This window comes from Drosophila innubila, assembly GCF_004354385.1.
Source record: "Drosophila innubila isolate TH190305 chromosome 2L unlocalized genomic scaffold, UK_Dinn_1.0 4_B_2L, whole genome shotgun sequence".
Lineage (NCBI taxonomy): Eukaryota > Metazoa > Arthropoda > Insecta > Diptera > Drosophilidae > Drosophila > Drosophila innubila.
Window position 1 is genome coordinate 11,779,048 of NW_022995372.1, and position 17,032 is coordinate 11,796,079.

General features: G+C 35.8%; 1 protein-coding gene across 1 annotated transcript; it reads left to right on the plus strand.

The window, feature by feature from the left end:
* The first annotated feature begins 210 nt into the window (after positions 1–210).
* On the plus strand, positions 211–15,217 carry LOC117780226 (homeotic protein caudal). Its single transcript, XM_034616668.1, has 2 exons — positions 211–1,478; positions 13,896–15,217. Exons 1-2 carry the CDS (start codon positions 698–700, stop codon positions 14,363–14,365), a joined length of 1,251 nt encoding a protein of 416 aa, XP_034472559.1. The 5' UTR covers positions 211–697; the 3' UTR covers positions 14,366–15,217.
* Positions 15,218–17,032: the final 1,815 nt, after the last annotated feature.

Sequence of the window (17,032 nt, forward strand, 5' to 3'; positions counted from 1 at the left end):
CCATAACGTACTCGAGCGAGCGAGACAGCAGCAGTGAAGAAAGAACAAGTACGAAAACATAAGCCATCTTGAATTTCAAACTCAACGGAAATGGACTTGCGATGAGGGTTAAAAAATTCAAACGTACGGTCGATTGCATGCGTGTGAGTGAGACAACTAGTAATACCATTGCTGTCGACTTCGCTGCAAGCAAAGATTGTTGTGCCTCGGCTTCTTTTTTTTTGGCTTGTTTATCAGTGCGACGCTCATTGCCGTCAGTACGTATTCGACTGCGGTTAACGTCGCAACAGGCCAAACGCAACGGCAGTTGAAAATAAAAACGCACATCAGCAGTAAAATCAGTTAAAATAACGCGTAGGTGGATTCGATACAATTACAATCATATAAAAATACTAAAAAAGACACTAGACGATTATACGATCACTTTGATAATCGATAGCTCGCAATAACATCATTACAAACTCAAGTGAGTGAGCAGAAGAGCGCAGAAAAAGGAGCGCAAAAATTGAACGAGTTGAAAGTAAACTTCAAGTAAAGCTTACAAAATGTGCAAGTAATCCACAGACAAGTGATCAATAGACATAAAATCACAACACAAAGTGTTGAACAGATAGGAATAAACGATATAAATAATTAATCGAGATTTGCTTACGCGCCATAACCTCAAAAACAGGAGAAGCTGCCCCAAAGTTCAAAAATGGTATCACACTATTATAATACCCTGCCGTACGCTCAAAAGCACAGTGCTGCCAATTTGGCATATGCCTCGGCAGCCGCCGCAGGTCAGCCATGGAACTGGACGCCCAACTATCACACAACACCGAATCATCAGTTCCTGGGCGAAGTGGATTCCCCCCATGCCGCCCATCACGCCGCGGCCGCCCATCAAATGTACTACAATCCCCATCACATGTTCCATTCGGCCGCGGCAGCGAGCGCCGGCGAGTGGCATTCACCTGCCTCCAGTTCGGCAGCGGGCGACAACTTCGGACAAAATGTTCCCACATCGGCGCACCAGTTGATGCATCAGCATCATGCCCACATCAACAGCGGCCTACCCAGCGGCGGCTCCAGCAGCTCAGCCAGCTCGGGCAGCGGCAGCTCTGCCCCCGTCGTGGGTCCCTCGGCAGGTGGCACACAGCTGAACGAGACAAACGGCAGCATTGCCACCGATCCTGTGTCCCATTCTCAACAACAACAACAGCAACACATTGCCGAGGGATTGCCATCGCCACCGATCACCGTTTCGGGCAGTGAGATATCCAGCCCTGGTGCACCCACGTCCGCCTCGTCGCCACATCACATGACCCACCATTTAAGCGGCGCGGCCAGCAACAATAACAACAACAACAGCCCCTCTACACACAACAATAACAACAACAGCATCACGAGCAATAACAATCATCGCACATCGCCAGCAAAGGCTCAGTACTACGATTGGATGAAGAAGCCATCGTATCCGGCACAACCACAACCCGGTAAGTTTCCACCTTTTTACCCACTGTGCATTTGTGTATGTAAATGTCAATTACCAGGTTTATAAGACAGTTTTTAGCTGATTTAACACTTTATTGTGTGACAATTATGTTAGTATTTTCCTTTTTATATACAAAATTTCGTCAACAGGCTCTCAAGTTTTATAAAGTAAATGTTTATTATAATTTTTAACTAAATATTACTATTAAAATAAAATTACAAGAATTTATTCAAACGAAACAAGTTAATAGGAAAATTTCATATATTTTGTACCAATTTAATTAAAAAGTTTTTGAAGCGTTTTAAGATATTAAAATTGTTCAAGCTGAATATACTTTATTATTTAACACCTTCAAAATACGTCGAGGCATAGAATTGATTAAATATCCAATTTCCACCAATGTAGCAAAAATTCGTTTCGCTAAACTCTTAAATTAACTACAATGCTTTCCATTTGCATAAGCTCTTAACTAAAATAAAATATAAGCCGACTTATAAAGATAACGACGTGTTTAATACACAAAGCGCATTAAAAAAGATTTTATTTAAATTCACTTAAGCTGTCGTATAAACTTGGTATTTGTATTAATTGTGCTTTGAGCTTTCATTGCCTTAAAACTAACGGATAGAAATATATAGGAAGATATCCTACTTTGTTTTGATTTCTTGTTCGTTCAGATCACATTGAAAGCGTATGCTCTCTGAAATAAGAGAGCGTTCGCTCTCATGACTTCAACTTCACCTTAGTAATTTCACCAAGGTTTTGGGTAAATTCAATCGAATTTGGACACCTTTTCTGGGTTTATCCCGCATTTGCAAGCACAGTGTCTGCTTTGTCTTTTTCAGTATTTGGTCGAAGCTCGTGCTGTTCGCGCTTTAAAAGAGAAAAACAGAAACATAATTTTATAACTTACAATAAGCAATTTGGTTGCATTCAGTCGACCCAAGGGCCATTAGCTCATAAAAATCAAATGTTTGTCTTCAGTTTACGGCCCTGGATCTGGCACACTGCCTTGATTTATAGGCGAAACTCAGCTCAGCAGTCCGCTTACCGAAACTTGTCGACTATGTTGACTAATTTTGTGTCGTAAATCAATTTTAGTATAAAAATTCAATAGGGTTGATCATTTCTTGAGTTTCAAATGAAAAATGCAAATAGAAGGAAAGACAAGAACGCGCCGATCGCTCTCACAGCAATTAGCGGTGTGAGAAATGTTTCTAATAAGTTCGAAATGTCGAAGTTAAACCGTCAAATGCATCGATGCGAATCAATTGAATTTGAAAAGTAAATAAAGACCTTTTAGATATGCAAGATACATGCATAAATCATTCTAATTACGTTTATGTTGAATTGAGTCATTGTTTTAAAATTCCACTTTTTGACACGTTTGTGTATTCGATGTCGAAAAACCTTTTTCCATTACAATCTACTTTTATTCTCTCACCTCTTGTCTTGTCTTGTTCGCTCGTTGTGATCAAATGTCAAAAGCTCAGTTCGGCCATCTTTGTGGTTTACTCTCCTGGCACAGCATTGAACTCTTTTTTCTCTTTGTACAGAGCGCCAACAACAGCGATGTAAATGCAAATGTCAATGCATCTCCATACACACACTGACACTTTTAATGTACACACTCTTACATTTAAATGCCAAACAAGCAAATACACTCACACTAAAACACGTGCGCAAGCGCTCACAATTTATGACCCCAGGCAGCGTTTCAAGTTGACGACGTTCGATATCGACGATATCCATTAAGCCCATAAAATCTGTTGGTATGCAATTAACGTTTATTGCCCTGCCGTTGTTGTTGTTGTGGCCGTTGTTCAATTTAATCCTTTAGCGGGTCAAGACGACAAATTAAGATTATGAATTTTATTTATTATTCTTATAAATAATAAACAATTCAACTGAGTTTTCAGTTTTGGCGCCATACAGAGTATCTATGTATCTCTATAGAGCCGTGATCATTTAATGAATTCTTTTACGCGATTTCGGTGCATTTTTTTTGTTGTATTTTTAGATTGAATTTGTGGGGCGTACGTGTTGAGGTCTCATTTCACTGGAAACCCGACATATTCGAATCCACACAGGTATTCACTATTGAGGTATTGGGTGTGGCAATAAAAGTTCTTCAACAATTGTTATTGTTGCTTGTACTTTTGTTTCAACGGTTTTTGCGATTAGATTAGCGATACAGCAAATAAGCGAGAGGGGGGATAACGGGAATTGTCTGATGGAAGGTGGGAGGGTGGTAGGTAGAATAGGCCACCTTTGTGAAATGAACGTCCGCCTGTCAATGGCCCGTCGTATGGAACCCGGGTTTCTATGTTGCTCCAATAATTTTTTTGGGTTGATACGAGAATCGTATCAAAACGTGTGTGTTATCTCTAGCCCATAGCCTGGTTATGGCTGATAACAGCGCCGCCCTGCGTATTGATTAAAACAATATAGCCAATAAACCAATAAAAATTAGTATTACTTCCAATAAAAACTAAATAGCGACATTTATGGCCAAATCTTTGCAATCATTATTAACAAAAAATAGAAAAAAATAGCAAAAAAAAAATAAATGTTACGAGAATGTTTCACGAAGAAATACTGATAAATCAAACTTGGGATTTTGTTGAGTTTGAAACAGAAACAGTCAAGCAATTATTACGGGTGAGGTGAATGACGGTGGGATCAAAACTTAATGCCACATGACACATTGAGATTTAATGTGTCAATAGGCACAAAATTTATATACATCGCACACATATCGAGGGAGAACTATCTAAAGTGAGCATAGATTTTTGTTGCCCCAATGTCTGGCCCCAAAAATAAAATAAAGCAACTCCAATTTGAAATTATGATACGACTCCTCGTTTGATACACAAAATATAGACATTCATAGGTAATAGATGTATATGTGTGTATGTTTGTAGAAGTGATAAGCCATTAAAAATGGCCACTAAGTTGGAGGTGCAGTCAGAGCGACATTCTCGTCGATGTCGATGTTGCTGTCGATGTCGATCGTTATCAGTGCTATCAATATTTGGTTTTTGTGCGACGTTGCCGTCAACAGGCAGTCGGAGAGAGAGTTAACATTGCCAGTCAGTCAGTCAGTCCCGGGGCATGTGTCAAAATGAAGTCCGTTTGTTGATTAGCCCAGTTCATCATCTATCCGGGCATAGCGACATTGCGTCTGACAAATGGTACCATGATTGACATGACAGGATTAGCACACTCTCTCACACTCTTACACTTTCACTCTCTCTCCCTCTCTCTCCCCCTCTCTCTCTCTCTCTCTCCCTCTCTCTCTCTCTCTCTCTCTCTCTCTCTCTCTACCCACACTCGCCCTATCCCACTCTGTAGGCCCCTGACATGAGTTATATGTCCCATCGATTTACTTTGGACTTAGTTGTTTAAATAAAATGTGTGTGCTGTTATTTGTATTGGCATTGATATTGGTAATAACTGAAATTTGTAGCTCAAAAGCCCTTCCCATACCAAATACACATGTACATATTTATATATGTATGTATATCCTATAAGGTGTTACAATGTGTATAAGTACATTTATTTTCGGTTGTTCGATTAGGCGCCGTGGATTTTTGAGCTTAAGGAATTGAAAGTAATGAAAGAAAGACAAGAAAAAGAAAAAAAAAACAGTATTTACGGATTAATCTTGACCGAGAGATTTATTATCAACTTTTGTACTTAAAAGAGTTTTTAAAAACTATTGTCATTCTAAAGTTTTAAGCAAATAAGTGTTTTTATATTTCTAAGGCTCTGTCCAAAGTCATTCTGCATTGCCCTAAAATATATTAACATTCCCTTAGCAATTTCATCAGTTTGAGCGTCAAATGGGCTTCTCATAATGTTTATATGTTTATCAGCTAATAGAAACTGAGAACCAACACAAAAAATAAAGTAGAAACCACAATTTTAGTTCTAAAATTAAAATTAAATGTGTCAAGCAGAAGCGTTTCCTTTCGTCATAAACTAAAATTCGCCTGGCATTTTGCCTCGCCTCGACATTAAAATCCGATTGTCAATCAAAATCGCTCATACGACATATTGTACGGGTAAATATTTTGCGTGTATAAACAAAATATCAGCTTCTTGTATCTCAGGCATAATTCCACTGATTAATTGACTGACTGACTAACTGATTTTGCTGGAAACGTGTTAAACTTATTGTGGACACGTTTCTTATGAAGTGCGTACAATGCGAAAACGTTTGCGTTGGGAGCTATTCTTTTTATGGCCAAGATTTGCAGTCCAACTGGTCCCATAGACCATTTACTACCTTATATACCATATATTGTGAGCGTAATTTGCACCGTTAATCGCTTAACAATACAATAAAGTAGCAATAATTATAAAAAACTAAATTAAATGTTTCATTTCATTCAGCAGCTACTGTGGCAAAGTCAACAATATATATTGCCATATATCGCCATATACTTGCACATATATCAGTATATTTATATATACCCTAACCATAACAATGAATATTGTATATGGTAGCAATATTCTGATTTTTATGCCACTTTAATTATGATGATTATTAGCTGGGATTTGTTTTGTGATTTGACGCTCGTTTAGTTTCTCATTAATTAATGACCACTCTGTATTCGTTACTTATGACTCGTTACTCGCCAATCACTCGCCACACTTAATCAAGTTCAACGAGCTGCACAAATAAACTGTTAACTGTATCTATATTGGTTGTCCGTTATAGTGAATACCCATCGTTGCAGCCAAGTTGCAGTTTGTTTACTCGGTGTCTGTCCTCAAAGATTATTCAAATATTGTTGCACGTTGACCCGAAGAGTTTAACCTACTGAGATAAGAAACGGAACGAGCTCAGTAGACAATTTATAGTTCACACCAAGCCAAGGAGCATACACACAATTTAGCGCAAAATTTATTGTTTAATATTTTTATGAAGCGCAAATTATCAATAATGTGTTGGCCTGGCTTATAATATTTAGTATACTCAACCCCAAACAGCTGCTGTTGGGTAAACAATTGTTGTGGGCAAGTGAAACCATCCGGTTGATTGGCTAAATAAAACTTTAATAAATCATATTTGATTTGGAATTAGTAAAACTAACTGACTGAGTTATAGAAATATAGAAATGATTATATTTATCAGTAATTGAAATGATTTTAAATATGTGGAGTTTTTCTGACTAGTCAGTCTTTAAAGTTACATTTATTCTGAAAATCAAATCATTCTGCTGACAAACCATCTTTAATAAATAACATTTAATTTCAAAGTTTATTTTGAATGCAAAAGTTATATCTATATCTTTCTGTATAGAATATAAGTATTGCTTAAACTTTTTTTTAACCAATTGTATGATCAATTTATAAACTATCTGAAAATGGAACAAATCTTAACTTTCATTCTTAACAGAACTGTGCAGCACACCCAATTTAGAGGACTTTAATGATATACTGGAAGAAGGTGGTACGCATCCCAATCCTAAGATCTTTTCTCAAATTTTTCTTTTTTTTTTGAAATTATTCTCTTTTTTTGGCTTGCATGTGCCGCTCATAAATAAGCTCAAGTCGTGTTTCGTATCGCATGTGTATACATATATATCTTATATCGTTTCTACATAAATATACATACATATTCATATGTATATAGCGCATGATTGTAAATGTTTATTGCATGCGAGCTCCGCATTCGAAATAATTAACGCAAATTTGAAAAAAATAATTTTACCCGCCTGACAATTTATGACTTTAATGGCGACTACGACTTTGAATTTGACTCTCGACTTGGACTTGAGTTGGACGCTGCTTCAGTCTCTCACCGTTAAATTCTGGCCAACGGCTGCCATTTTCTAAACTCCACTCCCCTCCACATAAAATGTGGCTTGAGACCGTTTGCTGCCAATGGCGTGTTGGCCATATTCACGTCCACGTCCATTGCTATTCAGCCACATTTCACATCCTCTTGTGCAGTTGCAACTCCGCCCCTTCGGGTCTGTGGGCTTGCGTGCCACATTTGGCTGCGGCACGTACAGGCGGCATTCGTTTGTGCCGCTGCACGCGATCTGATAATATTTTTTTCCTTCTTTTTCTTTTTATTCTTTGGCATTTATAATGCTGCGTGCCAGGGCGGGGCTTGGAGATGGATATAGAGATGTAGGGGGAGCTAAAGCAAAGATGATGGGCTGGGGAGAGGAGGGGTTCTGCCGGCGGTGTCTGTTTGGAGCCGTTGTACTTTTGCATATGCATATATATTCATGGCATATACTCATAAACCGTTTCCATGTCGCATGTTTCCACTTTGATGTCCGCCATTTTGAATTTCTCTCTCGCGTGTTCACATGGCATCAGTGTGTGTGTGAGCGAAAGAGTTATTTATTGACGGCCCCCTTAACATTAGTGGAACTTTAATTACATTTTATGGAAATTATACAGCTGATCTAATTTTCTAGCTTAAAGAATAAAGAGAACAGGAATTAAACTAGTTATATTACAGTCGAGCTGCGTTATAATGATTTGGATACATGTAGATTACAAGTAGAGAGAAGAGATCAAAGATATCCAATTAGTTATATAGTCGAGCTTTTCTACAATGAATTCAAAATAGTTACCAACTCCGTTAAGTAAGAATCGTTGTAGAATTTTAATAATTGAAATATACTAAAGTAATAGAACATATATAAATCTTCAACTTTACTATATCTAATTTTATTTTTTATTGATGTCACGTTTGATTAAAATATGTTCAAATATATTCAAAGTTATGATTGCCGTCGGCCTTTAAATAATAATGGTACGTTTCGATTTAAGCACTAGAATTAAATGAGTATATTTTTTAAAAAGAACTGTTGTTTAAAGAATTTAGTCTCATATATTTACTCGACTTGTTTCGTTATTCAAATTTATAACCATGTCCCTTCTTAGTTACTTATAAAGTACCCAACGGGCATTCCTTTCAAACTAACCTACATTGATTTACCCTTTTAACTGAGATTCTGCCACCAAGGTAGTAAATTTGGTACAAGGCCCATGTAAACGGGCTGCAAAGAGGCAAAGACACAAACAAAAAGGAGAAAAAGGAAAATAAAATAAACGTCAAATCGAATCAAATGATTTTATGATGTAATTTGAGCTAATATTTACGATATAACAGCATCTAAAACAGCAGCAAAATGCCAAATAAATGTTATTGTTATATTGTCGCTTAGGTGGTGAGTGTTGCTAGTAGTCACTGTTGTTGTTGTTCTTGTTGCTGTTGTCTCTTCTTTTGCTACATTTATGATGCTGCATCCCTGCCTCCCTCCCTTCTCCATCCTCCCACAAGTTGCCAAAAATAAAAGCAAAATCACAAAAAATATTTGCAGTTCAACTTTAAGCTTGGCTCAGAACAAATTGTTGAGTGTTGAAAAGTCAAGTTGGCTGCTGCTGCCAGTGTTGGTCTACGTCCCAGGGGTGCAATAAATGAAATTGCTGCTGTGCGAGATGTGGCAAAGGGAGGCGGTGTGAGTCTGTGAGGAAACTTTTGACCCAGACAGCAGCTTTAATTTCCAAATTTAAATAGAAACAGACAGTAAGAAAAACGAGAGAGGGTGCAAAAGAGAGAGAGCGCAAAGGTTGCAGGTAACAAATGTCTCCCAGTAGAGTTGCTCATCTGGTTTGCTCTATTTATTTTGTCATCATGTTTGGGCAATGCCCGCCGATCCATAGATAAAGATGTTCAGTTCTTCTTAGGCGGCCTGCCAGTGACAAATTAACCCACTGCAGGGGGGCACAGTCCACAATCCACAGCCCACATTAACACGCTGTCGGTGGGCAACCACGAAGCAACCACCAATTGACAACTGGCCGTAACTAACCGCAACAGTTAACAGTTAACTGTAAGTGTCCTTGGGTCGTGATTTGCCCGCTGGGAACTGAACGCATAATTGCCGCAATCTCATGATTCCATGGCATGTCCGGTGGCAACATCACCATCTTTAACTGCAACAGCTGCTTGAGTAATTATATTTTTATATACACGTATTCATAGATTCTATACTTTATTCTATATATATTTTTAATTTATAACACAACTTTGTCAATTGTCTTTTAACAATCATTTATGGTTTTAACTTTGCTCCAATTTATGTTTGTTTGTTAAACAAAGAAACCAATCATACTGTATATTAATATATAATATCGGGGCTATAAAATCTTAAATCCTATCAACTATTGGCATTTGCTGTTTACACTATTTCCTTTGTCGGCAAATAGCCACAGTGCAAGAATCAAACACGAACAGATAGATGCAGATACACAGATACAGATACACGCTCATAAACCATTCGATTGTTTGAGAATGGGTGTGTACCAGTTGTGAATTATTACACTGTGATATATGTATACATACATGTATATTATTGATAAGGTCAGGAAAAACAGTAGCAAATGCTTTACTTTTATATAGTCTACAAAAATAGGGCTTAAATCTTAGTTATTCAATGCAAATTGTTAATAAAAAAGTTGTAGATAAAAGAAAATCAAAGAGAAAACGATACAAGCATTTGTAAAATAAGGAATTAAAAGAGTTTGAAGAGAGTTCCGACAATTTATAAAATTCTTTATTATTAACAGTAAAAGTCAGTGCCTAATTTTTGTTGTATATTTTTAAAATAAATATTATTTCTAAGTTTAATCATAGCACACATAAAATAAAAATCAAAAATAAGAGTCATTTGTTAAGTAATTGAATATAAAACATAACAAAATTTATATTTTTGTAAATAATATAACTTTTTTTTGGATCATTAATTAGTATCATTTAGAATTTGAATACAACTTTTAAAAAGTTACGTCACTTATTTATGATAGCATTATCAGCAACCTACGCTGGTGTGAAAAGTAGTTCGAATAGTTTTTCAATGAATAGAAGTCCAATTTTTCGCAGTGTTTTTCTTCAATTATTGATGTTAATGAAAATGCCATTATTATCAAGGGCCAATCAAGTTGGCTAGCTCGAAGCGACAATATACACATGTCTGTATCACATTCGATACGGGACAAACAGCTATTAAAGCTTATCGGAGTAGCCGTTGCAAAGCCTAGCAACTTCAGGTTAACAGAGTACAACTCCCGACTCTGATTGCAACTTGGAGTCGGAGTTCTTAATGTTGATATAGACCTCAACTGGGATTAGGGAGTGCGTGCATTTGAACTATGCCGCCGTCTCATGCGTATGCAATCGATAGGACAACTATCGTGTAACAACAACAAAAAACAACAACAACTCGATTTGTAAACCATGATAATGTAATGTCAACTAATCCATCATTATGGGTGCGATATATGTAGGAGAACTCATTTTTAGTCCCAGTTCAACTTTCAATTACAAATCATTGCCACATTTAATAGAGTTGAACAAGCAGTTCCCCAAAGAATTACAGATAGAAGAAGAAGTAGCTCCATTTATATAAATATACTGTTACGCATTTACCTTAACACTCCCCTTGAAAAGCCAGTGACAAAGCCATAAAAAATATCACACCTTTTTTTCCACAAAACAAAAAAGGCATTTTATTTAATTACGAATAAAATGTATTTGTACTTTTAAGACTTTCTGAATATATGTTATAGAGATATATAGTATAGAAAAAAAACCTTTGGATATCTAAGAGTTTACTTAACTCTTATTTTAATTTTTATTTTTTATTGTTTGCAAAAATGACTTTAGTGTTTTTCGTATTAAATTTTTGGGTGTTTCTGGTGTATTGAGTTGAGTTATGAGCATGATATCTTATCATATAGATCTTATGAAGATCCCTCTAAGCAGATTTGTGTCTGTTTGTCTAGAGTTCTCAGTTAGACAACTTTACTTGGTCCACATAAAGTGTGCGTATTTATTCTGTGTGCAGATAATAAAACACTCAGTGCGGGTTAGTAACTTTATAGTTTTATATATGGTATACACAATTTATTGGATTATATGGTTATGGCCGTGAAGGTCAGATAGAACCATAGCCCCAATGCCGCTAACATCAACAACAACAACACAATGTGCTCCAGTTTAGACTGTTGTTTGCTCAGCGTGTTCAGGTGTGAGAAATTGGAACTGAAAGTGGCAACAGATAAAAATTATGCATAGATTAAATGGAAGAAGACAGATTTATATATGGTATCTAAAATGGGAACACCACGTGGAATATTTAAGAAATTGAAAAATGGATCTGTAGCAGGATAAAAATTATATCTATTAGCTATTTTCTTTTTGAAAGGATTCTTTAAGTAATCGAAAGCTAGGATTATACAAATTTATAGTATTACTCAAATACATTTAATTATTTTATAATAAGGTAAACTTTCAAGAAAATCAATTAAAGATGATTCTTTTCAAGAGATAACTATAAAACTTTACAATACCATTCGAAGTATAATATATTCTTATATTTTCCAATTCTTAATTATATAAGAACTTGGAATTTTCGTCAGATTGCGAAATAGTCTCAAATGGAATAATACTTAATTTTGTGTTTTGTTCAATTTACACAAGCAAATCCTACTTGATGATTGTATCGTTGACAGGTTATTATTATTGTTATTAGTTTTATTTAATTTCTTTACTCAATTTTTTTGCCTTTTAATGGTCACAAATATTTGTGCACTTCCTCAAATCCAACGTTGCCATCTTAAGTCTGTCTAAACAGTTTTGGGTTATCAGCTTTAGTTGTATTATGGCTTCTATAACACCCACTTATCAGCAGTGTGAGACAAGAACACGCGCGGGCCAAAAGTGACGACTCGAGACGAGTTGAGAGTATTTTCTAGATCTAAAATCTAGAGCCCCCACTAAAATTGCAACAAGACTGAAAATTTGAGATTTATTATTAGGCACAGAGACGACGAAAAGCTGTAGAATTTTTAGATTAAAACAAAACAACAACAACAAAAAGAATGAGGCTTTAGCTAAGTAAACAGGTAACGATGACGACAACGACAACAACGAAGCGAACGCTATAAATTCACGTCTAAACAAAAGTGTAAAAAATAAATACGAGTGCAAGAGATAAGGCCAAAAGCGACAGACCATTTCGGTATTAGGTCTTTTTAGGCAGTTTCTCCATAAAGACTATAAAACTACAATAGTATTTCACAACTAAACACGAAATCAATTAAGAACATTTTTGTAATCTAAAGATTGTAATAAATATATAGATCATTAATTATAATTTTTAGAATTTGGAGTATAAGAAAATCAAGAGCGTGAAGAATCATATATCTTAGGAGGTGTAGAGGATCTTAAGGTCTTTAACACCTACACTTCTTACTTCTTTCTGCTCTTCTGGCCATGGTCTTCTGTACTTCTTGCTATATCGCTTGAACTTATCATCTGTGAAAATATTTGTCTATTTACTCGCTTGTTTGCTCGATTTTAATTGTGGTTTACAAACGCATTCAGAGTGCTACATAGAAAAATTAGAGCAAAATTCCAACAAAAATAAAAACGAAAAAAAATGAACTATATGTTTGCATTTCATTTTGTTGTGATAGTCGCAATCTGAGAGAGTTTTTCTTTAGAGTGTGTGTGTGTGTATGTATGTGTGTGTGTTTATCACGTAGGCAGACCGAACTATATCATGTCATGATCCCGTGGCCTTTTTCATGCCTTGTCTTTAGCTCGTTTTGTCATTTATTTGAATTTTGATTGACTAATTGCGCAACGAGCGCCATTATTTGGTCAGGTCATAAGTATCTTCTCTGGGTGTTCGTTAAGGCGCCCCCAAGAAAATAATAATTATAATTCCCGGAGGTTGCATTTTAATATTTACCGCAACGCTTTTTTTTTGCCTCTTTTTCATATATGTATATTTTTATGGCCTATCTTAATTCAAATATTGTCGTCTGTTATGACAAGCAACTTGAACATGAAGATGATAATCACCATGGTGATGATGATGGGCACATAAGGATGAGTTGAGATGTTTGTTCACCTGACGCCAGTCACTCATCCATTCCATTGCCGTGGATGCCCAACAGTTGAAGTGACGACAAATTAGCACACACGCTTTTGAGTTTCCCAAGTTAATTAACTAAAACAATACCTGAATAATTATACTTGTTACTTATATTACTTCTGATATGAGTTTCAAGCTAAGTTTGTTTTTTAAAGTTTTATAATAAAAACGGACAATCTTGACAATATCTTTAAAATAAGTTACCAGTTATTTTTATTATTATTGGAAAACAAACTGGCGAAAAATTGTTCTTTGTAGCATGTGCCTAAAGTTTTTGAATAACAAAAATGTTGACGAACATGTAAAAGATTTCTTATCTCAAAGCGATTATTTTCTTGTCGATTCAAGCATGATTGTTTATTTTTTTAGACATTTTAATATTAAAAATATTTAAATCTTTTAACTAATTCAATACTTGATGTTTACTTCTATTTGATTAGGAAAAACCCGCACCAAGGACAAGTATCGCGTGGTTTACACAGACTTCCAGCGTCTGGAGCTGGAGAAGGAATACTGCACGTCTCGGTATATAACCATACGCCGTAAAAGTGAGCTGGCACAATCGTTGTCACTGTCAGAGCGTCAGGTGAAGATCTGGTTCCAGAATCGACGGGCCAAGGAGCGCAAGCAGAACAAGAAGGGCAGCGATCCCAATGTGATGGGAGGCGTACAACATACGGATTACAGTCAGCTGTTGGATGCCAAGACAAAGCTGGAGCCGGGATTGCATTTACAGCATCCGCTGCATTCGATGAATCCCATGGCTATGAACCTACCCGCCATGCGATTGCATCCACATCTGGCCGCCCACAGTCACTCGCTTGCAGCGGCGGCGGCGCATTCGCATCAGTTGCAGCACAGCGCCCAAATGTCCGCTGCGGCAGTGGGCGTGGGCACGCTCTCAATGTGACATGACTATGGAGGCAACAACGTTAACGGCGAGGCAACAACAGCCAGTTATGGCCACAGCATCAGCGGTGGCAGCTACATGCAGCAACTGGAGACCAGCACCAGCTTTGCAACGTGTCCTAGTGATCTGGCGGTGGATTTAGCTTAGGCTTTTTTTAATTGAGGGCGGGTTGGGGGCAACTTTAACTTTGGCAAAACAGTCAGACTGTTTTGTGGAGTTTCCTGTTTCCTGTGCAGCGGCGCCTTTGAATATTGCACGTTGTTAATTTTTGTGATTGTATATTCGTGGTGTTTAACGCTGACGCATTGCCAGCACCCCCTTTACCCCCATCCGATCAACCCACCACCGCAACGAGGTTCCAGTATGAAAGATATAAATGTTTAAATAAACCATGTAAAATGTATGTTTTATTTTATTTGATATTTAATGTGTAATTTTTTATCTGTATTTTGTCCTTTTTGTATGTATTATGTTTGTTTTTGTTCTAGATAATGTTTAAAATTTAAGTTTTAATAATAACAATTACAACAACATTTAGCGTTTAAGTGAGAAAAAGCAAACAAATCAAAATGAAATGTAATTTAATATACATAAATAATAATTTGTATAGCCGTCCCCGACATACACACAGCTTCACACAACAACAAATTATAATTACAATACATAAAAATTAGTTCAGTAAACTTTGAGCTTTGGTGCGATTTGGTTCCACACCCAAACACACACACAGACACACATGTAAATATGTAACACAAAACAATTTTAACGTTTATTACTTTAAAACTGTAATAACAATTAGTTAGCTACTAGTGTAATTTGAATTTAATGTTAATAATTAACTGCAACAACAAATACATAAACATATTTTGTGCACAACAAATTATAATTATAAATTAATATTACAGTTGCCTACATATCACAAATATAAAGCACACATGCATGTAATTTAATTTTTAGTTAAATTATGGCTACGATTAATTTATGTAAAATCCATGTGCTATTTGAATTAAAATAAAATACTACAAAAATACCAACAAAATAATGCAATTTTTACATTTTGGGGATTCATTTGCTGTAAATTTAGACTGTATTCACAATAGCAGATCAATGCAACCCACATTCACAACAAGTTCAGCAGCTGATTCGCTCCACCTACGAAGGAAAAGAAGAAGCAGCAAAGCTGTCAATAGTTTCTCTTTTTGTTTTGTCAACGCCTTCGTCGCCATTGAGTGAGACTCTTGACACTATTGCTTGCTCTGTTGCACCAATGCGAAGCGCCACCTCTGGTTGAATATAAAATATTAATGAATGTCAGAGTTGCATGTAATTTGATTGAATCTTACAACTTACTCCATTTTAAGTGCTCAAACGTACTTTTGAATTTATACCTAGCTTCCCTCACGAGACGCATTTCTCAACTCAAATACATACAAGTTAAATTTACTTAGTAAATATATACACACATACAGTTAGCCAAGAAAGTATATTGACAAAATAAAGAAGCATTTATTTGTTTTTTAACTTTCATAAGTTCAATTCTGTGAACATTTTTACTAAAAACCATACACAAGAATAATAAAATAAGAAATATTGAAACTCCATGAAAAATATATATTATTATTGCAAAAGAAAATGTGCAAGGCAGTTTCTTGACTAGTTGTAATATACGATTGCTTATGAGAAAAATTTATTACGAAAATCAAATTAAATTAATCATTATTATAGAATTAATAAATATAATTTAAAGAAAATTTTGAATTTATCATTCAAATTGAACAAAAATTCGCAATATATAAGTATATTGTTTAGTATACTTTCTTAGTCGAATTTCCTTAGATATTTTCAGGACCCTATTAGTCAGACTACGCAGTTTAAAGTCGATGAATTACCATTAAAAGATCATGGCCTTACTTTTAAGGAGGGATCTTGTAAAGTTTTAGTTTAATGGATTAAAAATAGACTGACAAATGCGTAGATTTGAATGTCCGTTGGCCAGTCGATAACCTGATTGAAGCGCGTTATTTGGCAAAGGAGTGTCCAGGATATTCAATGACAAGACCGAGATAAAATAGTCCTATTACTACCTCTCCCATTAGGATTTTCTTCTTTAAAAGCGTGGAAATGGACTTCAGTCTAGCCCTTATTTTTGGATATTCGTAAGATCAAAAAAGAAAAGCTAGGTTTAAAATCAATATCCTTTAAGTCAATCAATTATTCAACCAAGCAGTCAATCAACAAAATTGAAGAAGATTGTTAAACTTTTAATCGCTTGAACCTCTGATTTTTCATCATTTTGTTTATCGCTTCGATTGATTTACGATGTTCACTTTCCGATTTATAGATGCTGCCAATTAATGGTATTTGGTATTTGAATCCAAACTTAATGCCAAGGCAACACACAATCAAAGAGTCAACTATAAGTGCTGGCCAAAGGGACAAAAATGTAAAAGTCAAATACATAAAAGTATAACGTAAGAATTAAAATTTTTCACAGTAATAAATGTATAAAAGACCAACATTCACGTATATATAACAATATATACATATGTATCGCACGTATGTATATACAGACATACATATGTCGATATGGTATAAAATTTATAATCTTTTGCATTGTCGTCACTAATAGAGACATACCGAAAGCAGCTGGACAGAAGGAGGAGAAGA

Bases quoted from the DNA above. Each gene is read 5' to 3' on its own strand.
- LOC117780226 (XM_034616668.1), top strand. From the start codon at position 698: ATGGTATCACACTATTATAATACCCTGCCGTACGCTCAAAAGCACAGT. The intron at 1,479-13,895 runs GTAAGTTTCCAC...CTATTTGATTAG, and splicing joins TCCGGCACAACCACAACCCG to GAAAAACCCGCACCAAGGAC.